Source organism: Vulpes vulpes, chromosome 3 (assembly GCF_048418805.1).
Source record: "Vulpes vulpes isolate BD-2025 chromosome 3, VulVul3, whole genome shotgun sequence".
Taxonomy (NCBI): domain Eukaryota; kingdom Metazoa; phylum Chordata; class Mammalia; order Carnivora; family Canidae; genus Vulpes; species Vulpes vulpes.
In genome coordinates this window covers 144,567,721-144,593,334 of record NC_132782.1, presented here as the reverse complement: position 1 = coordinate 144,593,334, position 25,614 = coordinate 144,567,721, and the positions used below count along the sequence as shown (strand labels likewise).

The following is a 25,614-nucleotide window of genomic DNA, read 5'->3' as shown; positions in this document are numbered from 1 at the left end:
GGAGGCCCTCCTCCTCCTGCAGCCGGGCGTGGTGTCACCGCAGCAGTGCCTTGGGGGCACAGGTGACCCAGGTGAGGAGGAGGGAGCCCTTCGCTGCAGCGAGGACAGGCCCTTGCCTGACTCATCCTGCTGGGGTGCGGGTGCCCAGAGCCCCGACTTCTCGCCGGGGAACTTGCGCCTTCATAGCCAAGGGGACGGGAGGACGGGGAGCACCTACTCTGTTCCCACATCCTGGGACCTCCGGGGCGCGCCTGCAGGATCTTCAGCCAGACCTCATGCGTAGCTGGCCCGATGGGAACGTCCCGCCTGGACCCTTCACTGGCCCCCATTAGAGTCGCAGGAGGCCTCCCGCAAGTCCTTGCCCAGTTGCAGCCGCGGTGCTTGCGGGGCTGGTTCTTCTGCTGGAAACCCCACCTGGGCTGTGCGGGCAGTCCCAGGACATGAGTAAGAAAACACAAAAATAATGTGTTCAGCACACCGAGAACCTGACATTTTGTGCAGTTTCGGCAATGCGGGCGTGGGTCGTGTTTCCTCTTCCTCCTCCACATGCCTGTCTTTTCCTTTAAACAGGCCTGAAAGCTAAAAGGTCGTGGAGTCAGACCGCAGGCGTCAGGCCATGTCTCCAACACGATCCTGTAACAAAAAGTCCCAGACCGTATTCTACGTGAAAACCCCTTGGGGTTGCGCCATGCTCTCAAAACGGTGCAAAAAATGGAGCTCAGTATCCGGGTTATTTTGATGATGAAGAAGACTTTCATGGAAACCATTGAGCAATGGCCTCTGAGCTCTGAACTGTAGAGACTGGGGGTGCTTTTTCAAATGTGAGCTCTCCTCGTGAGCCATTTGAAGTTGACAGGTGTGCCTTAGAGGGGATTCTTGTGGGATAGTTGACAGGTGTGCCTTAGAGGGGATTCTTGTGGGATAGTTGACAGCTGTGCCTTAGAGGGGATTCTTGTGGGACAGGTTGACAGCTGTGCCTTAGAGGGGATTCTCGAGTTGAACCGATACGTACGATGTGCCTGCAGTGGGGTTCTGAGAGGCATCCGAGACTGGTCTTGCACTCATGAGGCCACTTCCCCCATATTTGCAGCCTCCTCCTCATCAGAGGCCTGTAGTTTAGGAGGCAGCGGGCAGTGGTGTCATGCCTCTTACCGGATGTCTCAGTAACCACCTGCTCGAGGGTTGACGTAAAGCCACAAGAATCACTTACAACCATTACCTCTCAGGCTTGAGGGTTGACTAGAGGGAGCGAGGCTGGTCTCCCTCAAAGTGACTTCAATGATTCATATGGTTGCGGTCGGAGAGAGGCTGGGGCTGGAATCTCTACCGCTGTCCCAAGCACTGAGGGCTGATGCTGGCTGTTGGCGGGGGCCTCACGTGGAGCTGCTGACCAGAGCACCTACCAGCGGCCTCTTCCTGTTGCCTGGGCGTCTGTGCTCCAGCGTCACGCATCCCAAGACAGAGCAGAAGGCATCACCATTTCTAACCTTGCTCCAGGAGTCACAGGGTGACACTTTCCAGTACATTCCGTTCAGGGGAGGTGAGGCACTCGGGTCAGCCCATAGTAAGGGCTGATGAAAGAGAAGCAGAGTGTGCCTCTTGATAGGAGGAGTGTCCGCAAATTCCAGGATATGAAGACCTGCTGGTCCGTGTCTTAAAAAAAAGAAAAGAAAAGAAAAAAACAACTAGTCAGACCAGCTTCCCTTTTCAAAAGGTGTCACATTTTTCCTCCATCCTTTGCTCATCCGCTCACGTCCTGAGGAGTAGCAGCTCGGCGACGTCTGCCGGAGTCCAACCACCGGGTTCTGGAGGATGTTGCTTTGATCTTTTCCGAGAGATCGTTCAGAAGCCTCTGAAATAAGCAAATGACTCTCAAGCAGGACAGGTAAGACCCCCGCGGGGTAATGACTTCATTACCCTTTGGTGCTGCCGTGCCCGGCGTCAGGCTGCTGCGCGCGCCAGGGGAGGCTCCTCGAGCCTTCTCGAAGCCAAGCATTCGGTGCCATCCATTGTCTGAGAAGCGGCACTGCTCGCATGAGCCTTTGTCCTGGATAACAGCTCCTGTTCATCAATATGATACATTGCACTCTGATTTTCTACTTCTGTCTTTCTTTCTGGATATTCCTTTCTCCTCTCTGATTGCTTTTTCTTCTTAGACCATTACTCTACTTGATAGCGCCAGGTTATCATTGGATCCCATCTCCCTCTCCAATAAGCCTGTGATTGATACTAATCTTCCTCACGGGACACATTTTATAGGATGCACAGTGGAAACCACTCTCTAAATCTTAGCTTTATATGTGCTGACAATTTACAGGGTTGCACCTCACACTCGTCTTGGGAAGCTGAAGGGGAAATTTGAGAACCGTGTAATCAGACCTCCTAATAAGAACAGAAATGCCTTTCATACACAGACATTGTCATGCCGTTCAGCAGTCTGTGCTATGCCCCTCTTTGTCTTTTTTTTTTTTTTTTAATTGTTTTTCCTCTAGCCAACAAGATGCACATCTAGTGCTATTTGGGACGTAGTCCAGTTCCTAGAAACTCAGCATGCATCGTTTCTCCCGAGGAGAGTGGTATTTTAATTATGCTAATAAAAGCTTTCACTTGCCATCAATCCCATAAAAGCAGAAAATTAGGGTGGTTGCAAACACCTCACTGAAGAGAAGCCTTGCTACATAACGTAACTGTACCTCTCCGAGGAAAACTGAACTCCTGATTTACAGACGCAGCATGTTGCCCTCTCTCCTTGACCCATGCTTGAGCTGAAACTATTTTTGCACACCCCCCCAAAAAAAGACGCTCTGTAAAAAGTGTTGATTCCTCATGTGAACTTGGTACCCCTAAAGTGTGCAGGCCAAGGAAGTCAATGTAGTGCAGAATTTGCTTGCAATGGTATTAGGTTCCGTGTGTTCTTCAAACGAACGCCAGCATCCAGAAAACGAGAGGTACCTCTGGACTCGGAGCTTAAGCAACCCAAGCTGATTCATGATTCGTTCATTAGTTTACATGAAACTCAAGGAAGGATGCTTCTGTCTCTGAAACTTCAATATAGTCACCCTACGGACCAGTAGAAGTAATCGTTATGAAAATTGGGTTTGTTTTCTATTATAACCCAAAACCTCAGACTCGGGGTGTCTGGGTGGCTCAGTCAGTTAAGCGTCCAACTCTTGTTTTTGGCACAGGTCACAATCTCAGGGTCATGGAGTCGAGCCCCACATCAGGGCTCCGTGCTCAGCACAGAGTCTGCTTGATGCTCTCTTCCTCTACCCCTCCTCCGGCTCACATGCACATGTCTCTCCCTCAAATAAATAAATACATCTAAAAAAAATTCAGACATAATTATACCTAAGGAGAAAATAAAGATATGAAAATGTTGTTCTTCCAAGTAGTTGGATTTCGCCGCCAACCTTGTTCTCACATCTGATAACGCCCCTCCTCTGGATTGACCCCTTTAGGATGTCTCACAACCCTTCTGGTTCCTTCCTCCTACATCTGTGCTCTCTCTCAATTAAAATATTTCTGGGCAAATTGAGTGTTATGGGCTGACCTGTGTTCCTCCTTGCTCCAAATCTGCATGTTGAAGTCTTCAGCCCCAGGACCTCAGAATGACTATCTGGAAATAGAGCCTTTAAAGAAGTAATTAAGTTAGAATGAGGTCTTCAGAGCGGCCCCTCAATCAATCTGACCCACAGTCTTAGAAGAGGAGATTAGGACTCAGACAACATAGAACGAGAGACAACCACGTGAGGAAACAGTGAGAAGGAGGCCCTCTGCAAGCCAGGGAGGGAGGCCTCAGAAGAAACCAAACCTGCAGACACTTTGACCTTGGGGCCTCCTGCCTCCAAAATTGTGAGAAAATAAATGACTGCTGTTGAAGCCCTCCAGCCTTTGGTGTCCTGTCATGGCAGTCCTAGCCAACAAATCCATGGAGCCTCTCCTGCATGTAGCGGACACTCATTTTCCCTGGTAACTGACTCAAAGTGCCTTGCACATGTGCAGGTACAGCTCCAGGCAAGGTGGCAGCAGCCCGGGCTCCTGATTTAGAGCTCAGGCCGTGGCAGTCCTTGCTTTCAGGATGCCAAGGATGCACAAAGCTGGGCCATGGTTACAATGGTAAGGACGCCGGTTAAACAGGGCAACCACAGAGAAAGCGTCCCCACACGAGCTGGACTCCCCATGGATCTGTACAGAGATGACAGGGCTTTTTTTTTTTTTTGAAGATTTTATTTATTTATTCATAGAGACACACAGAGAGAGAGAGAGAGAGAGAGGCAGGGACACAGGCAGAGGGAGAAGCAGGCCCCATGCAGGGAACCCGATGCAGGACTTGATCCCGGGGTCCCTGGGCGGAAGGCAGGTGCTCAACCTCTGAGCCCCCCGCTGCCCCAACAGGGCATTGTAAAGGCAGAGGAAGGGCACCGGGATGGCTGTGCGTGGCCTCCGTGCAGTCGGGGAAGTGGAAAGCTGCCAAAGTCAGGAAGGGGAGCCGGCGGGTGGCATCCACATGCGGGGTTAACCCGCGCCCTAGGAAGTTAGGCTCCCACGCTGCGCGCTGGGAGGGAGATAGGGCCCTTCCCTGTCGCCGAGCAGACAGGAATTTTTCTTGGCGGCCTTGGGTTCTCGGGGGCGTCGCAGGGCACCTGAGCTGTTGGAAGCTGTCGCATCTGTTCCCCAAGAGGCCAAGGCTGCCAGGCCCGGGGGAGGGAGAAGGCCCGGGGGCCCCGCGGGCACAGAGGCCCCGCAGAGGCAGGGACTGCGGCCGGGGGCTGTGCTGACACCTCAGCGAGCCCTTCCCAATGAGGGACCACACCGTCTGGCCGGGAGGGCGCCCCGCAAACACGGGCCTGAGACCCAGGTCAGGCCCAGGGGGGCGGAAGCCTTCAAGGGTGGAATCTGGGGTGTCTCCCCACCCCGTTGCCCCGCTGCATGGTGTTGGCGAGTACACAGCCCGGCAGGGAGGCCACGGGACAAGCGTCGGCCACAAGGCAGAGGGGACGGTATTTAAAAAACAGAAGTAATTTGGGTCCCCAAGGCGATGGCACGTGCTGACCCCAACACAGCCCGTGGGCCGAGGGGTCCCGGCCTGGGCAGGAGGTTGAGGGGAGCCAGGGCCCGGCTGCACCCGCGCCCCCGCACTGCAGGAGCGCACAGCGGCTGGGCTGGGAGCTTGGGAGCACCCCGCGAGCCAGGGCCGCATCGCCATGCGGACACCCCAACCCCGGCCTGGATCAGTTTCCCCTGAAAATACTCTCCTCGCGCCCTGTGCTTTTCTTCCGTAGCATTTATTACCGTCTGTAATTAGGTACTTGTGCAATTATCTGACACCTGTTTCCCCCACTAAACCATATGGTTTATGAGGGCAGAAACGATGGCTATTTCGCCTCCCATTGACTTCGAGATACCTCATGTGGTCCTAACGTGCAGGAGCTGGTGTTCAAGACATACTTGTTGAATGAATGAATGAATGAATGAATGAATGAATGAACAAATGAAGAGTGGGTTGGTGCATGTCAATGCCCCCAAGCCTCACTTCTGGTTGGAACCTTGGAGGGTGCATGGAAAGTCAAGGTCAGGAAGTCACCTCCTCTGCAGGGTGAGCTGAGAAGCCTGTGCCCTCAGGTGGCCTCAGGGCCCCGGTGTGGATTGGGAGAGCCTCTCCCCCCGGAAGGCCGGGGAAGAGCTCAGTGGCTGATTCTGGTGATTACAGAAAAGACTTTGACATGTGAGACCCCAAAACTCGGCAGAGACGAGGAGCCGTGGAGACCGGGCCAGAAGGTAGTTTTGTCCAGAAAGTCCACGATCCCCCCAGGCAGGAGGAGGGGCCCACATGGGTGGCTGTTCAGCGGACTGTAAACCTGCCGCCCTGGAGCAAAGACCACCCCAGTCTGCAGAGCACCAGCCCCCCAGCTGCCTGGCGCAGGGATGCAGAGCCCCTTCCTATCCTCACGCTCCGTCTGCTGCGACACAGCTTTCATGTCACCGGAGCACTGGCGAGCCATCGCTCAGGCCCCTCTGCCCTTTCTGCTCCTGTATCCTGCCTCTAGTCCCCGCTCGTTGTGGATTCTCTCTGTCCTTGGCATAAACGTCATAGGCATTGAAAATTACTGAAAAAGCCCCATGGATTCCGAGATGTCTCCCTCTCTCTCTTGCGCACACACGTGCACGCACACCCAGACACACCGCACCCCAAGGATGCTAAAATGCCTGACCGTCCAACACACTCACTCCTTCGCCTGAAGGGATTAAAGAGATTACAACCGAACTTCCTTACACCTGGGCATCATTGACTTGGTGAGAACCAGCTTTCTCTGAGCACCTGGAATACTTGGGAAAAAATGGGTCGTGGGCCAGATGGATTTTGACCAGGAAATGTGGTGAAGAGGGTCTGGAACATGACTTCCTTGGGTGGCCAGGAGGCAGACAGCTTGAGGGTGCTGGCTGCATGGTAGGGTGGGAATGGGGGGGTTCCTGGAGGTGATGATGCGAGCAAGATAAGTGGTAGGAAAAGCCAAAAGGAAGACCGAGGCCAGCCAGTTCACAGCTGCGTGCACTGCGTCAAGACCAGCGGCCGCCCCCTCGTGCCGCTCTCCACTCCAGGCAAGCAGCCTCCCCTCCGACTGCAGAGCCCCTGCTGCCCAGAGGCCTAATGGCCTCAGCAGACGGTTAGTGGTAAACATGTAAATACAGGTAGAGGGACTCAGTCTTGGATCGTGGAGCTCCTTTCCTGGGGGCGGAGGGCACCTGTTCAAGCTATTTTCAGGAAAGGGTATTATCCTCCAAGGTTTTCTGTTAAGAGGCCGGCACTTGTCCAAACTATTTCCAGGAAAGACGATTATCCCCCCCAGATTTTCGGTTAAGAGATGCCATTGCGTAATGGGAAGGAAGGCGGGCTGGAAGGTTTTCTTCCCCACATGGCCACTGACTCGCTGTGCGACCTCGGGCTCCCTCACTCCTGGAGAGGCTCTTTCTTTCATGTAAATGTCATGCCCCCTCGGACTTGTTTGCTGCGATTTTTGCGGGAGCAAAGCGCCCTGGGAAATGCGATTAAGGAGAGGCTCCTGGCCTCTTAGCCAGAGGAGGGGACTTTCATGCTCAGACCCTGCGAGCTCTTTGGATCAGCCCCTCTCGTCTTAATTTCCACCTTCTTCTCAGCAATCCCGCCGTCCCCGTATAAGGGCACAGCACGGCAGATTGCATATAAAATTGCTTTCTAAAAGGCGCACACGTGCATCCTGGCTGGGCTGCCTTTGTGTAGGGCTGGGACTGCTTTGTCTCAGACGCCTAATTCCGGCCTTGGCACCGACTTGCAGAGGTGGCATTGGGAGGGCTTGGGAGGGCTGACATTAGTGACTCTCCAGGGTGGGCTCTGTGTGCCGAGGAGCAGCATGATGTCCAGGGCTCCCCAAAGTCCGCAGAAAGGGCACAGCACAGCAGGTGTCCACCCCTGTGCACATTTTACCTATTTATCCACGTACTATCTGCCTCCCCAGCTTGTACATAGCCCCCATGAGGGCAAGGCACAGCTGGTTAGCTCGCTCGTGTACCCTTAGCATGTAGGATGGCCCTGCACCATAGTAGACTACCACGAAATCTATTTTGAATGAACTAGTGAGTGAATGGGAACGTGTCTGGTACAAGTGCTGTGCTGCAGGTCATACTACTCTTGGGAGTCTGACTCTTGCCCCACAGGCGTCCCCTACATTGACCAAGAGCAAGGCAGGCACAGTAGTTCGGGTAATCATTTGTCCACTGTGCATGTCCCCCCAGGTGATGGAAGGAGCCGAGGAAGGAGTGATGCTGACAGAGTTCCTTCCCCTCTACCCCAAAACAGAAAATAATAAATGTTCATGACCTAAAGGAGAGCAAAAAGGTGCCGGCTCCCACCGCACGGTGGCTGTGGGTCTCTTTGTGGTGCCATAATGTAACTAATCCCAGCAGATCCGTTCCCCAGCCTCTCATCATTTACAACAGAAACCAGTGTTCTCTTTTATACTGGAGGTGGGTTGCAATGTGTTCCGTTTCCTCTCTACTTGGGTGTGGCACTTATGGCCTAGCCTCAGAGGACCCGCCTCTGGGGACAGGGGGTGAAGGTGTACTTCAGTTTCCCTTGGCCTCTTCCAAAGGCCGGAAGCGTAAGCTTGAGATGAGCGACCATTTATTGAGCATCTACCGTAGGCTGGATGCAGAGTAAGCTCTGTGGCTAACGCAGCATCCCCATGGCATTTGTGGGCCAGCAGGGGGTTCTGACACATAAACCAGGGTGGTGACAGGGGTGCAGGAAGTCAGGTGAGAGATGGTGGAGACCTGAATGGGGGCATTCCCAGGAACAAATGGAGCAAAGTGACAGAGTTGGGAGAACTTGAGGCGAAGGATAACAAGACTTCATGAGTAGTGATTGGTTGAGGTGGGGGAGGAGAGCCGGGGTTAGTGTGACTCCCAAGTTTGGGGCTTGGGCAGCAGGGGGGGGGTGGCTGGGACCTTGACCACCGGAGAGGAAGAATGGCAGGTTGGGGGAGATGGAAGAGTTCCACTTTAGATGGAGGGAGGGTGAGGCTCCTATGTGGGCTCCAGGGGGGAAGGTCCACCGGGAAGGGACCTAATTTAATACCAGCTATCATCTACGGAATGGGAGAGCGCCACTGTTTTAATATTTTTAAACACCAGTGATGTTCTAAAGAGACCTCTCCTCGTTGGAAGACTGATTGATAGTCCCGGCATCCCTCCGAGGTCTTATCTTTGAAACAAACATCACATCAGCCCTGAGTACAACCGAAAATGAGCTGAGCCAGGGCAGTGGGGAGTAGGGTCTCGTCTGGCTGTGTATTTGCCAGCGCCCGTCCTCAGTGACCCCTGCTCTGGCCTCTGCGCTCTCAGCTCCGAAGGTTAGCTCGTCCTTCCAGCCTCAAATCATTTAGCCCTCCTACGGCCCTTTCAAGATCCTGGGCCTCTCGGACACCTCAGGCATGTCCACGAATAAGCACGAAAGGTGAGAGTGTCCGCCTCTGCTCAGCCTGGCCGGCGTGTCTCTCGATGTCTCCTGCCTTCCAAGCTGAAATTAAACTTCCTGGTAAAACAGGTCCCCATGCTCAAGGGGTGTACGTTTTCATGAGAGGTCAGAGAAATGATCAGGGCCTCTGCAGAACTGCAGGATACAGATGGTCCCCCACTTCAGATGGTTCAACTCAATCGTTTTTTTTTTGTTTGTTTTTTGTTGTTTTTTTTTTTACTTTATAGTGGTGGCAGAGCAATACACAGTCAGTAGAAGCCTTGCTTGGAACTTTGAGTTTTGGTCTTTTCCCAGGCCAACTGTATGTGGTACAATGCCCCCTGGTGAGGCTGGGCGCTGGCGGCTTCCAGTCACCCACATGACCATGAGAACACGCTTACGACCGTTCTGTACCCAGACAACTATCGTTTTTCACTGTCCGTACAGCAGTCAATAAATGAGATATTCAACACTTCATTATAAAACAGCCTTTGTATGAGCTGATTTTGCCCAACTACGGGCTAATATAAGTGTTCTGAGCACATTTAGCTAGGTTAGACCAAGTTGTGGTGTCTGATAGGTTAGGTGTATTACATGCATTTTTGGGGGGAAAAGCATTTTTGGCTTATGGTATTTTCAACGTACAAGGGGTTTATTGGTAGGTAATCCCTTCATAAGTCAAGAAAGATCTGTGTTAAAGAAAAAAAAAGGCATCCTTCTCTGAGTAGAATTCAAGCTGGAGGAAAATATCACAGTCTTCTGAGCCCATGAGTAAATGGAAAAAAGAAACCCAATTCTTGCAGCTTTAGAAACTCATACATCCATTCATTCGACCAACACTTACTAGGTATCTTCTATATTTAAGCCACTTTGTAGGACAGTATGGGACACAGCAATGGGAAGTTCCTCTGCCTCCCAGGGAGGTGACACACGACTGGTCAAGATTGATGAGGAAGGGCAGCCCCGGTGGCTCAGCGGTTTAGTGCCACCTTCAGTCCAGGGCCTGATTCTGGAGACCTTGGATCGAGTCCCACGTCGGGCTCCCTGTGTGGAGCCTGCTTCTCCCTCTGCCTATGTCTCTACTTCCCTCTCTCTGTGTCTCTCATGAATAAATAAATAAAATCTTTAAAAAAAAAAAAGATTGATGAGGAAGTAATTTGCAGTATGAAGTGGGTTCCAGGGGATCCCTGGGTGGCTCAGCGGTTTGGCGCCTGCCTTTGGCCCAGGGCGCGATCCTAGGGTCCCGGGATCAAGTCCCACGTCAGGCTCCCTGCATGGAGCCTGCTTCTCCCTCTGCCTGTGTCTCTGCCTCTCTCTCTCTCTCTCTCTCTCTCTATCATGAATAAATAAATAAAATATTTAAAAAAAAAAAACGAAGTGGGTTCCACTGATGGCAGACAGCAGTTGAAGGCCCTCTGTGGACTACGCACTGAGCCCTCACAGCCTCCTATGGTGGTTTCTATCAGCACCATTATTTTATAGATGAGGAAATTAAGTCACAGGCAAGTTGAGAAATTTGCCAGAGTCAGCAGTTGATAAGAGATGGGATCTGAAGCCAAGCATTTAGAATGAAGGACACTTTGTGGGTCACATAGCCTTGACGTAGGACTATGAGTGGTGGGTTAGCTTTCAGTGACTAGGGTCATTCCAGAAGGAAGCTACTCTGTGGGCAAAAGACCAAGGCATGACATGTTTAGGATAAATGAATGGTGGTCCCATTTGGGGGAGTTTAGAGTTCTCGAGATGAATCAGTAAAAAATGAGATATGAAGGGTCACTTTTAGAAATGCAGACTTCCCTCTACAGGTGATAGGGAGTTATGGAAGGTCTTTGAGCTGGAGTGATATGATCAGAGCCGTACTTTAAAAAAGAAAAAGTGGTTCCTGTACTCTAGCCACTTCGTAAAATAAGTAAACCAAAAAAATTAAATTAAATTAAATTAAATTTAAAAATCCCTGGCTGTCTGAAAGAACAATCCTAGTGATGCTGCCTGCTCTATAAAATGTATAGTTTCTTCATTCTTGCTCATATAGTTGAAAAAAGTGAGAGTTTCTGATAGTTCTGATTTAGGCAATGATGCAAGAGCTTGGTTTCCTTTTGTCTTTGGCCTTGCCATTTTTGACAGGTGGCTTATAGGTTCCAAGTATATCAGGACATGAGAAAGAGTGAGACCGTGGGGAAGGCACCTGCTTCTCAAGTTCTCCAGTGACCTCTCTGATTTCACTGGGAGGCACGTCCTGTGTCCCCCAACCACCACCAGAGGCGTGGGCACGAGGACCGTGGTCCCTGATGGAGCAGCCACTTCCATCTAAGACTGCCCTAGGGGAAGGAAGCATGGCTTTTGGTGGAAAATCTATCACCCTTGAATGGAGAAAGAAAAGTTGATTTCCCCGTCAGCAATAACTTTTCTGAGCAGTCTAGCCCCCCATTTTGAAGCATGGTTGAGGAATGAGTCTTAAGAACAAATGAGGCTTAAAATAAAATAACATAAGCATAGTCCCTTTTAGCACCAAATCATATTTGTCTAAATTATTCTTGAAGGTTCCAAATTGATTTTATACTTTCCTACCTAAGTGAACAGAGCTTAACTTAATTTAAGCTTTTCTTGATGACTTAGGGTCCCCGTTATGAATGTCACTTATTATAATGGACTGTGGTGTATACAGATGGCTTTTGAATGGTCGAAATATTTGTTCCTGCTCCGAATGCTTCCAGAATTCTAGGCCATTCTGCTAAATGTTCTCTTTAATCTTTCTGTCCCCTTAAGAAGTTTTACAGTCACTGTGTCATCCAAGTGCCTCTAATGTCTGTTTTCCAATGCTTTCTACAGTCTCCTGCCATTCTTGTTATCTACTAGTTCGCCCCCTCTGTAGATTTTCTTTTTCCTTCTCTTGAGACTCTTCAATCTTCTTTTCTTGGCAAATCTTCCACTTGACTCTACTTAGCCTGTTACGGTGGACAGAGCATGCACACACTTGGCAGTGGGATTGACCCAGGTGCCAATACAGCCTGTGCCTTAGGAACGCTATGACCTTGAGTGATTTAACCTCAAACCTCTATTCCCTCAAATATAGACCAAGATGGTAATACATATCTTGCTGGTTTACATTAGAATTAACTGAGATTAATATATTATTATATATATTTATTATTATTATTATTTCCTTGTAACAATTGGTAGCCATTATTGTTGTTATTCTAGCATTTATGGGACCTGGTTTTTAGTGGCACTATCATATCAATAGAAATAAAAACAGTCCACCGGACTCCAAGGATTTGGACTCCAAGAACTGGAATATCGGAGACGTCTCCGCTGAACATACTCCACCGTGAATGACGTCTCATACTGAAGCCATGAGTCAGGGTCCTGAGTTACGGATGTGCTAATATTCCGGAGTGTAAGCTGAAAAGAGATCTAACGTATGGATGAAGCCGAAAGAGGAGCATCAAGAAAAGGAGACTGGGTAAACATCTTCCCTGGTTTTGTTTGGTTTTGCTTTGTTTTGACCAAAAAGCCACCTCTCTCAAAAAATAGAGCAGCAAGTCTCTTAAGCTATCAATCGGATCTGCCTTCATCCACTCCCAGATTTCTTGAAAAAGCTTGGATGCCTTTGTGTCTCTTGCCAGGAACAGCGTCCCTATAGTTTACAGCCCCTCCAAGTGGAGGTACAGCAGCCAGGGAGCAAAGGCAGTCGTGTACCGGGCAGCATGCCCAAGAGGTTCCATTACACAGAGAGTAGCTACTTAATAACTGTGTATTGAGCAAACGAAAAGGGAAAAGAAGAAAAGGTGATTTTTCACTAATACAAAGTAAGTAATTCTGTGGCCCAGAGGATGCACGATGTTTAGCAAATTAAAGCAGGTGGCAAAGTACCTCCCTAGTGTGTACATCACAGCTGATGTCCATCAGTGGTCAGCAAATGAGTATACTGTGCCAACATCAATAATCCTGTTCTTAGCCTCGTGCTTTATTTATTTAACTAATGGCTGCCTTACTGGTAGCGCATCATGATGGTGTTTACTGAGCTTGGCAAAGTTAAAAATTATGATTTTGTTTACTCATGTGTTTCCAGCTGGGGTGCTGAGTTGTTATTCAGGCTGCTGATGACCATTCTTCCACTCTCAGAGCCCCTAAAGTAGGCAGTTCAATAAACAAACCATCAGCTCGAGAACCAAAGTGTCAACACTGACACAATCTGGTTATTTGCTACTTGGCAATAGTCAGTGTCCAAAGCCCCAAATAACGACTCGTTTCGAAAACTCCCTTATGCTTAGGTAATAAAGTGGATAGAAGTAAGGTTATAGTGTAATCAGCTTACTTTGTACTACTCAGTCTTCTAGGAGAAGATTAAGTATTTGCACCAAATTAAATATTCAGTTTTGGTTGATTTTGTCTCTTGGTCTACACTCGAGTATACCAAATGGAAATGAAAACCAAAGAGAGAGCCTGGGTGAGGCCGTGGTTCTAGAATGCTCTTCTCACCTGCATGAACTAACTTAGCTACTTGTACAGCAAATATTTAGTGAGCAGCCACTATGTATTAGGTCCCGGGGATGTTATGGTGACCTAAACCCAACACCGACGTGAACCCAGTTGTTAAGAACCTTGCCATTCTGTGGGCAAAAGTGGCACTGACTCGAAGATTCCAGACGCGGTGAGAATTAGAAAGGGAGAGACAGGGCTAGGCTAGTCTTGGAGTCTAGGGAAGTCTAGTCTTAGAGTCTAGGAAGGTTCTCTGAGGATGTGAGGCTCTGAACGACTGATGAAGGAGTTACAAAAGTCAGGAGAGAGGAGGCAGCGGAGGGAGACTTTGGATGTTCCGATTATCTCAGTTCAGCTACAAAACCACACTGCGAAGTAGGTATTATTGTTCCGCCTCATAACGGAGCCAGCTCGACCTCCGGAGACAGCATGTGCACAGGCCCTAAAGCAAAGCCTAATGAGTAGTGCGTCTTGGAGCTCCAAAGTCAAAGTCAGCGCACCTGGATGTGGAGAGCCGCGAGACAATGGGGGTTACAGAAGGGCTGGGTGAGGGATGAGGGCCTCATAGGCCACTGGAGCTCATCCTCAAAGCAACAGGAGGCTACTCGGGGATTTTAGGATTGAGGGATGCTAGGCACAAGCAGGTCCTAATTAGATACGCATTTTAGAAAGGCCACCCGGCATATGTGGACACCAGAAGCGTGTGTGGGGGGCCTGGCGGCGATCCAGTGAAGGCGGTGGGAAGCAAAGTACAGGTGGCTCGGTGACATCAGAGTGCACAGACATACACCAGATTGAGTTTGCACGTTCCGTGAGTGACTGCACATAAGGGGAGGCAGGTAGCAGGTTCCTCTGGACGGTCCTTTTTGTGTCTGTAACAATTTCGCCGAGATCGTCGTACTCGTTACACCTCACCCGGTGTCTCCTGTGCCATTTTACAGATAAGGAAGTTGAGGCTCAGAGTAGGGACGTTACCTACCAGTAAATGACTGAACTGAGATTCGAACCCAGGTCTGATTCCCGCGCTGGTGTGCTCTTTCCGGTCCACCTCTACAGATTTCATGTTCTGTATGGTTAGATTTTTTTTTTTTCCTCATTTGGTCAACTGAACCCATAGCTTTTTTTCCTCCCTCCATTTAATTCAGCTCTACGTGGAACTCCCAAATTCTTAGAATCCCTTTGTTTTTAACCATCCATGATCAGTTATAGGATTTGGACCGTGCTGTGCTTACCCGAAGGCCCTTTCCAATGCAGCAGGGCCCCAAGAAGCTGGTTTTGTGGAATCTAGATTGTCGGGAAGATCATCCGACTCTAATAAAAATGGAGCTTTTTGTTGGTTTTAATGAGCCCAGGGGGCCTTTATAGCCACTCTCCTCCTAGAGGAAGGAATTGCCTCTGAGTGACCTTGGAGGGAAGGCACAGCAGGGGCTTATTTGAAAGGCTGTGAGGTGAGCCATCCTGTAACAGTCAACCCTTGTCCTGACTTAGGCTCTAGAACCCGGCTTGTGTCTCTGACAAAGCTCCTCCACACCTTTTTTTGAACAGAGAAAAATCATCCACCGCGTGCCGAGAGGGTAAGGCGGTCAGGTATGTCCTTAACCATCTCTTGAGTGGCTGCGGTGGGCCATGCACACGTCCCGATCTCGTGTTTTAGTGGCAGGGACAGACAATAGAGAAATTAAAAATGTGACTCATTAGAGACCGTGGTAAGTGCCACACAGGCTCGTGCATAAGAGGATCGTGAGGAACTTGTAGCTCCACTTCCTCCTCTGATAAAAATGAGGACCATGGTGGAGCCCGCCTTTCAAGGCTGCTCTCGGGGGTAAGTGAGATGATGTATGTGTTGTGTTTAGGACCGTGCCTGGCACGTCAGCGCAATGTTTGGTCCGTGTTATTAGTGGCTAAAATCTTTGTTCTGTGATAAGTGAGGGAGGCCCCTTCCAGTGACGGCGGTCAGGGAGGGCTTCCTAGAGGAGTCGGCTTTCGAGCTGAGCCGTGAGAGATGAGAAGGAGCGGGGCATGTGAAGAACTGGGGACACAAAGACCAGAGACAGAGAAGGAACACCTGATCTCTGCCCCAGCAGCAGAACGGAGGCCGGCCACCTATGGAGCAGGGAATGGAGCTGAGGGCCACAAAGTGGGCACGGCTCCGACCGGGGAAAGAATCTGGAATTTACTCTTCAAGCGGGGCAGGGGAGTGGCGTGCTCTGTGCATTAAAATTCACAGCCTTGCCGCTGTGTGAGGCGTGAACTGTGAAGGGGAGAACTTCCAGACCCAGAAGCAGCACCAGGGGGTGGGGGTGCCGGTGGGACGGGTGAAGCCCGCGTAGGGAGCAGCGTATTTATTTCCAGAGCTGCCAGGACCAATGACCACGGCCTGGCTGTCCTGAAACAACTGAGATTTATCGTCCCACGTTTCCTGCAGCTGGAAGCCGTGAGATCAAGGTCTTGGCAGAGCCAGGCTCTTCCTGCAAGCTCTAAGGCAAGATCCCACCTTGCACCTTCCGGCCTCCTCAGTGTCCACCGGCCGGTGCGCGCCTCACCACCTCTGCCTCCTTTGCCACAGGGTGTTCTCCTGTGTGTCCCTGCGGCTCTGAGTTTCTTCTTACGAGGACGCCAGGACTGCCCTCAGCTGGCGTGACTTGCTCTTGACTTACATCTTAATCATGTCGGCAGAAATGCTTTGTCCAAGTAAGGTCAGGCCCACAGGTGGGCCTTCAGCAGAGCTTTGCGTGTGCGTGGAGCGGGGCTCTTTAATGAGCACAGCGCCCCCACAACAGATCTCTGAGTCTGGCCACACCTCTGAGGCTCTGCGCTGGCTGGAGAGAACCGCCGTGGCCCGCCTACCGGGGCAAGGGCAGCCTCCAGCCTTGCACATGTATTTTCCCTGCTTTGCATGCTAGGAAGCTATTCCTGGTTGCTTATTCCAAAGGAGCAGGCAGATGGTGCAGAGGCAGGGAGCCCTGCTGAGGGCAGCCTGTCACATAAAGAATGATCATTCTTGGGGATCCCTGGGTGGCGCAGCGGTTTAGCGCCTGCCTTTGGCCCAGGCCACGATCCTGGAGTCCCAGGATCGAATCCCACATTGGGCTCCCGGTATGGAGCCTGCTTCTCCCTCCTCCTGTGTCTCTGTCTCTCTCTCTCTCTCTCTCTCTCTCTCTCTATGTCTATCATAAATAAATAAATAAATAAATCTTTAAAAAAAAAAAAAAAAGAATGATCATTCTTACTCCTCTGTCTCCACAAAACCACTTCCATTTGTAGGTTCTGTCTTTAGGGCACTGCTAACTCATGATTCCTTTCCAGTGAGTCCCCAGTGTCTTCGAACAGTCTACGGATATAGTTGGATATTTCTTAGATTTTTTTTTTTTAAGAGTGGAGAGACCTGGGGTTCATCCCAGGAGCTTCTTTTAGGGTGTGACCTTGAGCAAATCACATAACCTCCTGTTTTTCGGTTTCTTCCCCTGTAAAATGAGGATCATGGCTTGGTCTGGGGGTTCTCAACCTCAAGGATGCATCAGAAGTCACCTGGAGGGCGTGTTAAAACACAAATTGTTGGGGCCCACCTCGGAGCATCTGATTCAGTAGGTCTAGGATGGGGTCTGAGAATTTGCATTTCTAGAAAGTTCCGAGCCTCTGTGGTCCACTGCCAGTCTGGGAACCACACCTTGAAAAGTGTTAGCCTGAGCTCTCTCTGAGGTTTCTGCCACTATGCAGGGAGAAGTGGTGGGTTTGGGATATGTGGACGGGGCTAGACCCAGTAGGGCAACAAGAGTCGTAATAGGTGGGGAGAAAGAGGTATCGAGCGTGGGCTTTGGATTTTGTCTTGGGAAACCGGATGGCAGGTACGCCCTTAACTGGGATGGCAAGCCTTCCCTCTGCGATTGGCGTTGCTGTAATAACACTCCAGATGAGAAAACGGGGACTCGGAAAAACTAAGCCACTTTGCCCCAAATCATCCACCTAAGGAGAGGAAGAAGCAGGTTCCAGCCGGTGACTCCAAAGGCCTTCATGTGACGCGGCTCAGTACCGCCCCTGCCCGCCGAGCCCTCATCCTAAGGCAGCCGGGAGATGGAAATCCTGAGAATTGGCGTTGGGGGAGAATAGAGGACTTCTCCACAGGGAAGGCTGGTGGGTGGGCTTGTCACCGAGAGACAGGAGCAGCTTGAAAGAGTAACATTTTTCTAGGGAATCACATTAAATAATCAGAGTGACTTATACCCATGTCAGGCTGAACTGAGATTGACAGCTAATAAAAGCCCAGTAATTACAGGAAAACATCAGATTGAAAGGTGCAGAGATTCTTGAACCACCTGAAGCCATTTAATATATCTTCTGTTTGCTCCAGACCAACAAGCAGCTCCCAGAGCAAGACTGGTCTCATTACTGAGCTAATGGACATTATGCTCTGAGGTACCTTTCCCTCTGCCAAATAAATCAGAATTTTAAAAAGTGAAGCCCGAGATTGCCATGCTGCAAATGTTTGCAAGGACATCACTGAGCGTTTTCGGTGTCAGGTTTAATTTGACTTGGCCTGGTCTATTCTCTTAAGAAAGGCTCTGGAGGCATCCGCGGGGTCACGGGGACAACTCCTTCTGCTCTTGCTCTCCGGGCTGTGGCAGGAATCCGGCCTCGATTCCCCGAGCGGGCCTTCTCAAGCAAGGGCTGCTCCTGTCGCCTGAGCCCAGAGGAGTAGGCTGGGATGCAAGTCGTCATGCTCCCCTGCTCTCTGCTCTGGGGAGGGGAGGGGGGGAAGGGGAGACTCATTCACACCTGAATTATTATAAAACATCCCCGAGCCCCTACGAAGGCGCAGACACCGCCCTAGGTACTGGGATGATGACGGACGCTCATACGTGAGCAAAGAACAGAAGTGATGGCAAAAATAGAGCGGCCGGTGCTGGGCGCGCCCTGGGGAGGGCCAGCCGCCGCCCCCCTCGGCTCCTGGACGCCACGCAGCCGGGGCCTCACGAGGCTGCAGCTCTGAGCACAGGGGCCTCGTGCACTGGGGGTTTTCCTGGGCATTTTTTTACTTCACAGCAGCTCTAATGACCTTGGCTTCAAGCTCTTACTGGGGATTAATAACTGGCTGGGCTTAATGGCCCTCACTGTGTCCTGGGCCATTTTCCGAGCGAGCCATTCATTCCAAGTGGCGTCCTGGGCTCTGGCCGCGATGGCTCCCGGGACGGAGAGGCTGTCCGGAGGCAAAGGGCCGCAGCCTGCTCCTCAGCAGACAGAGGCTTTCACATTACACTCCCCCTTTGTCTGTCGGTGCCATCGGTGTAGAGGGCTGAGGCCTTCGGGCAGGTGCTTGGTGAGGGCACCCCATGAAGTCTTCTCTGCATGCGCCAGGAGGCCGGCCTGCTCAGGAACAGACAAGGCAGGCGGTTGGGTGTCATGCACTCCGTTACCCATCCATCCATCCATCCATCCATCCATCCATCCAGGCAGTGTTGACTCGGTGCCTCTTATGGGCCAGGAAGCAGGAGTGGTTACCAAGATTGGAGTCACCTAGTGTGGGTGCCAAAAGGATGGACCACCTTGCTAAATGGGGCTTTGAGGAAAAGGTCCCCCCAGAATCAGGGAGACTGAGCCCTGTGAGGAGGAAGGCAGAGAGAAGGCCTTGCTAGCCAGTGAGTTCCCTGGGGGTCGCCTCCGCTCTTAGGCCCTCCATGGAGTTTGACCCCCCCCACACTCCCTTGGGCCCCTAGCAGGGCCATGAGTTCCCTTCCCGTCTCAGCTCGGTGCGGTGGATCATCAACCCAGCATCCGAGTGCTCCGGGGAACGTGGGACGGCTGCATCAGGAGTCCTAACCCACCGAGGGGTGCCCCTTTCCCCCCACGTCATTACGACCCTGAGGACTGCAGGCCCGAGGTGCGGAGGAGCGCGGCTCTCTCCAAGGGCCGCCATGCATCCTGAGAAACAGGGCCACGGGGTTTGCGTGACTTCCAGTCCTCCTGCCTCCCAAGACATCCTCAGCCCTTGCCCACGCAGAAAACAGACGGTGCTTCCTCCCCTGGAAGCGACTCAGCCCTGGGCCTGGGCGCGCTCTCCTCAGCTGCGGCAAGTGCCACAGTCTGTTTAGAGCAGCTCCTGTCGGCTCCCTGGCGCCACTTCCCCTGACACGCAAGGCATAATTCAGACGTCAACCTTCCTCGCGTTGTCGGTGCATCTGCACCACTCGGGGAGGGTGGGGTGGCGTTGCCGGGGCAGAAGGGCAGGGACCCTGAGGGAGGGCCTCCTGGACGGGGCGGCCGGCGGATTCGGGAGGGGCTCAGCAGTCACTGAGCTCGTGGCCTTGGCCTTGGCCTTCCCTGGAAGGGTCTTTCGCTGACCTCGTGGCGCCGAGGAGAGAGACGCGAGGCACTGGGATTTCCACAGGGGACACAGGGCTCACCTGTCCACCAGCCTGCGCTCTGAGAATCGCCGCGGAACAGTTAATTATGGGGGAGGGAGATGCGGGGACTCTTCTTCCGAGGACTCGCCCCAGTCAAGATCAGCACAGGGTCTTCCAATTATCGGTCACACTGGAAGAATTCAAGAGGATCATTCTAGGGGAGTCTGATGAGAAAAAGCAGATTCCAACGGCCTTAGGGTCCAGCGGAATGAGATCCTACGACGTGACATTATGAAACCAGGGTACTGAGCCACACGGTTCCTCCCGGGTGTGTTGAGGGCTCAGGAAGTGTCTTTGAATGTCACGAGGCCACCGGGATCCAGTTGATCCCCTCTTTGCTGTCTGCTGTCTGGGCCTGACTTACAAAGGTCACACCCCGGGCCTCCTGACTCGTCCTCACGGAGTAACGTGCTATTTGCAGACACTCCCCGTCTGTCTTGCAGGACTTTGCTCCTGGGCCTCCCCACGAGTAGAGGTTGCCCAGGAGGCGGGACGTCCCATGCGATACCCAGGTGACCCCTAAGGACCCTGAGAGGCTGGGCCAGCCCACCCACCTGCCACCCACCGCTCTGCCCTCAGCCCTCCCTGGGCCTTGGCAGCCCAGCTCCCACCTCCGCATCCTGGCGGCCGGCCGGGCCCAGGCTCTGCCTCTCGGGTCCAGCCGAGGGGACTGTGGCCATCGCCACCGAATCCAGAGAACGCTTTCCAAGTCTGGTTTCGCTTGTCCTCTCGTGCCTCGTGACCCCATTGGCCACCGCCTCCTTTTCTGTTAAGGTTATCTCACCTGTTGGTTTCCCTCCCGCCACACCGAAGCTTCCGGGCTGTCCTCCCGTCTCTCTGGCCCCTCCAGACGGGCTCCCCTGTCCCCTCACCTTTGCTCCCATGACCCACACCTGTCCCCTGCCTAATTGTGTCATAGCACTTACTCCACGGTCCTGGGATTGCTCCTCTGGCGGCACCATCGCCGTGGCTTGTGTGCGCCCTTGCGAGGAAGGACATCTCCATCAGCACGTTCAGTGCTAGACATGAGGGGAACCCCATGGTTGAACAGATTTGTTTCACTTTCCCTCTTCATCCTTTCTGTGTGGGATGTGCAGGTAAAAATACGAAAAAAGGAAAATTAAGGATTTGCTCCATCCTTCGGACCCATGAAATGGCGCCACCCCCACCCCCAGCAGTTCATTCAGGGGATTCGGAAAGACTTCCAGTCCAGGTTCCAGCAGTTCCCTGAGGGGACTAGTGGCCACTTTCTACACATCTGTCATGGGGCTATTCCTCAAAAGGAAGCTTTGGTCTTGAGCGTGTTTTACTCTCGTTAACTGAAGGCTCCAGATGGACGGGTCTGTTGTCAACAGGGCTCCAAAGGAATGGAGATATAGATACAAGACTTGAACACCAATAAAAAATAAATTTATTAAAAAAAAAAAAAAAACAAGACTTTTGCCACTTCACTGCATCCGGTCAGCTCAATGCCCTAAAAGCAACAGCAACAGCACTGGTTAAGAAACAGCGTCACTCCGGACGCCTGGGTGGCTCAGTGGTTGAGCATCTGCCTTCGTCCCAGGGTGTGATCCTGGGGTCCCGGGATCGAGTCCCACCCACATCAGGCTCCCTGCATGGAGCCTGCTTCTCCCTCTGCCTGTGTCTCTGCCGCTCTCTGTGTGTCTCTCGTGAATAAATAAATAGAATCTTTAATAGCATCACTGAGCTCCTGGGTTGAGAGAGGAAAGGAAGAAGGCCATGAGTTAAGACGCCATCTCATGGCACTTGTTCTGTTTATTGTACGTGGTGCCATGGGGGTTAATCCCATGGGCCCTGCGGTCTGATTTCCAGGGCTTGGATTCCAGCTCTACCACTTCCTAACTGTAGGGCCTTGAGCAAGTTCCCTGCTCTTCTATCCCTCAATATCCTCATTAGTAAAATCGGGGTGATAGCGTAGTATCGTCCTTACAGGGTTCTTTGAAGATTTAATGCAATTGTACAAAAAGCTTGGAACAGCGCCCGGAGGCATCTCATCACCAAAACTGGCCCCTCTTAACAGCCCCCTTACTAACACTTCCACGTGGTCCCCCTCCCCGTCCTGTCGCACTCTACTGCACGTCCTTACTGAGCCACCGTCCCTCGCTAGAGCGTAACCTGGGAAGGGCCCCGTGTTTTCATCCCATTGGCCATCTTGCTGCCCATCATAGAGCCTGTCACCTAAGAGCAACTGGGGGTCACGCGAATGATGAGAATTTGCAATGATTGAATCCCCATTTCGTAAGCATATATGTCAACGATCAACCCGAAGTGCTCCGTCCTGACGTCGTGAGGGCCTGCAACCACTTCGCCCCAACAGGTAACCCCAGTCATCATTGCCGAATGACCACCGTGCGGCTCCTATGGTGAGGACTGGGCTCAAGGCCCCTCGATTGCTGGTTTTGCAGGTCAAATATTGGCAATTTCAAATGGCCCGGTCTATGACTGTATTTTAACTCTACCAAGGTCGGACGGGGCATTGACTGACTCTCCTCATCCGGAGATGAGAAACCTGGGGTTCGAGCGGGGCAGTGGCTTGCCGAAGCCCCACCGCTAGCAGGGAGTGGAGGCAAGGCTGGACCTGTCCTGTCGGCCCCAGAGCCGGTGCCCTCGGCCACTGTGCAGTGGGGGAGGTGGCTGTCCCCAGGTGCCCTGGTCTGGTTCCGGAGGCAGAGCTCTGGCTCAGGAAGCTCAGAGTAACTAGAAGCACGAAACTGGCTCCAGCTCCTGACACCACCCCAGGCAGCCAGTGCGTCCTGCTGGGCGTGGACGGGGAGGAAGGGCAGGGGCTCGGGGCAGACCTCCCGTGCAGCTTTCCTTCAGCCCATTTCAGACCATTCTTGATCGTCATTTTCTTGTGCACTTGCCGGCGTTGGCCTCAGGCCCTAATTACACCATCTTCAAACAGCAACTCAGAGATCTTTCTCGCTCAACACGGACTGGGAATGTTTAATTTGTGGGAACATTCAGAAGGCAAAGCATCGGTTCAAGGTGCCGAGATGCGCACTGTCACCGTGGCTGTCCCCGGTGGGCCCCACCCGGCCAGGGCTTCCACAGGGCCCGTGTTCGCTGGCTGGAGTCTGCGGCTCTGAGCTTGAGGCTTGCCTTTTTTTTTTTTTTTTTTTTTTTTTTACACATTTTTGAAGATGGACCACGTCAGTCTCCCCCCCTTTTCCTCTTAGAATGGGAGCAACTCTCCTAGTTGTCATTTCAAAATTACAGCATCCGAGGGATTACGATTTGCATGTCTTTCCCCGTGTGATTCTTAGACGATGTTTATGTAGGATAAACATATTTGTACAGCATCCGAGAATATTGATACTTGCTTAACTTTCAATACGGTGAGTTAAGAGCTTCCAAGCTAGTGTCACAGCGAATTGTCGCACAGGCTTTACTTCATGTGGGGTCACTTTGGATGCAGAAAGACCTGGGTTTGAAGCCTGACTTCATTGCTTGCTGGCTCTGCGTCCTTGGGCCGATTTCTCCGCATCTGCAGGCCTGAGAACTCCCACCTGTAGATTGGTGGTGACAGCAAGCTTGCGGGTTGACGTGGGGATTTGGTTTCTCGATATCAGTAAAGCCCAGAGCCCAGTGTTTGGCAGGTCAACACAAGCCTTCTGTCCGTCTTGTCATGTGCTCCTTGTCCCCAGTTTGGGAGAGAATTGGTGCCAAGCGAGGGTGGTCTGCTGACGGTGTCCTTCTCCCTCTGCCTTCTAGCCCCTGAAAATGCACTGCAGGGACTGTGCCCTGGTGACCAGCTCGGGGCACCTGCTGCGCAGCCGGCAAGGCCCCCAGATAGACCAGACCGAGTGCGTCATCCGCATGAATGACGCCCCGACCCGTGGCTACGGGCGCGACGTGGGCAACCGCACCAGCCTGCGGGTCATCGCGCATTCCAGCATCCAGAGGATCCTCCGCAACCGCCACGACCTGCTCAACGTGAGCCAGGGCACTGTGTTCATCTTCTGGGGCCCCAGCAGCTACATGCGGCGCGACGGCAAGGGCCAGGTCTACAACAACCTGCAGCTCCTGAGCCAGGTGCTGCCCCGGCTGAAGGCCTTTATGACCACGCGCCACAAGATGCTGCACTTCGACGAGCTCTTCAAGCAGGAGACGGGCAAAGACAGGTAAAGGGCCGGGCCGGGGCAGGGGGTAGGGGAGGGCCCCTGGGGAGGGCGAGGACCCGGCGCTGCTGGCTGGTACCCCGCAGGCAGAGCTTTTGCTGGGGCTTTCTGTTGGGGCCCCCTTGCTCGGGCCACTGATAGAGCTCATCTTGGAGGGTCCCGGCCACCCGGCTGCTCAATTTATAAGACGACATGAATGGAGCACTGAGACACTGTCTGGATCATTCAAGGCCAAGTCCCTATTTTGGAGGAGCAGGCTACACAGCTGCTGGCTTCCCCTGGCAGTAAGTGCAAGATAATCGTTTTATTGCACTTCCTTTTACTGTGTGAACACGAACCAAAAGGAGGGGACGCATTTATTTTTCCCTTTCGAAGCAACCATCTCTCCAGTGCACTGACATTTACTGAGTAGCTACCCTTCCACTGGACCAGGCACTGGGGATATAGTCAAAAACAAGACAGATCTAGGCTCTGCCCTCCTAAGATATAAAGTGCTACCGGGTGGGCAGATAGTCACCAAGTAGTGGCCCACGTGCTAAAGGTCATGCAAGGGAAAGGAAATGGTGCCGTGACATGTAGAACAGAGGGATCCGCCATAGTCCAGGGCCGTTTTACCAACTATCAGGCATAGCTCGGGAATGGCACATGACATCAATGTAATGAGTCACTGTAAGATTTTTTTTTTTTAATGTAGTGGAATAGAATGGGATGAAATGGAATGGAATAGAACAGACAATATCAGCGTTCATCACCCATACTAAGTAGGGCAAACCATTGTTAAATGAAGTAACTGTTTGTACCTATAAAGATACACATCTAGGGGTTTGGGGAAGTAAGAAGATGTTCTGGAATTAGTAGTAGTGATGATTGCACAACCCTGTGAATATACAGACACTGAATTACTTTAATTTTTTTAAAGATTTTCATTTATTTATTTATTTATTTATTTATTTATTCATTTATTTGAGAGCGAGAAAGAGCACATGTGTGCATGACCAGGGGAGGGACAGGGAGGAGGGAAAGGGAGAGAATCTCAAGGAGACTCCTCGCTGAGTGTGGAGCCCGACACAGGGGTTCATCCTCAGGCCCATGAGATCATGACTTGAGCTGAAACCAAGAGTTGGTCGCTCAACCGACTGAGCCACCCAAGTACTCTTATTTATTTTTTAAGCTTGATTTATTTAAGTAATCTCTACCCCCCACGTGGGGCTCGAACTAACTACCTCCAGATCAAGAGTGTCACGCTCTCCCAACTTAGCTAGCCAGGTGCCCCTGAATTACACACTTTAAAAAATAAAGTGAAATGAAGACCATACATGCACACACACACACACACACACACACACACATATAAATATATGCTCAATCATGAGGTAAAATGTATTTCTCATTATATATCAAAATATTTTGAAAAGCACTGGTCTAGGAGATGGGGGCATGAGGAAAGGGCTTTCTCAAAAGGATGTAGTTAGGCTGAGACCAGGACCAATAAGTATTTATCCAGGTAAACAAGGAGCTGGAAGGGGAGAGAAGCCTCCTTATGGGCACAAGGGCTTGAGGTGAGAGAACATGCAGGGGGTTGGAGAAAAATCCTGTGTGGCTA

The 25,614-nt window shown here is 51.8% G+C and overlaps 1 protein-coding gene across 2 annotated transcripts in view; it reads left to right on the top strand.

Annotated features, from left to right (window-relative positions):
• The window catches only part of ST6GALNAC5 (ST6 N-acetylgalactosaminide alpha-2,6-sialyltransferase 5), a 167,705-nt gene that overhangs the window by 119,706 nt on the left and 22,385 nt on the right, over window positions 1–25,614 (top strand). For both annotated transcript variants that reach the window (XM_072754847.1, XM_072754846.1), the window contains exon 3: window positions 23,605–24,014. In XM_072754847.1, coding sequence (XP_072610948.1) covers window positions 23,605–24,014 — 410 coding nt within the window. The remainder of the gene's footprint in view (window positions 1–23,604; window positions 24,015–25,614) is intronic.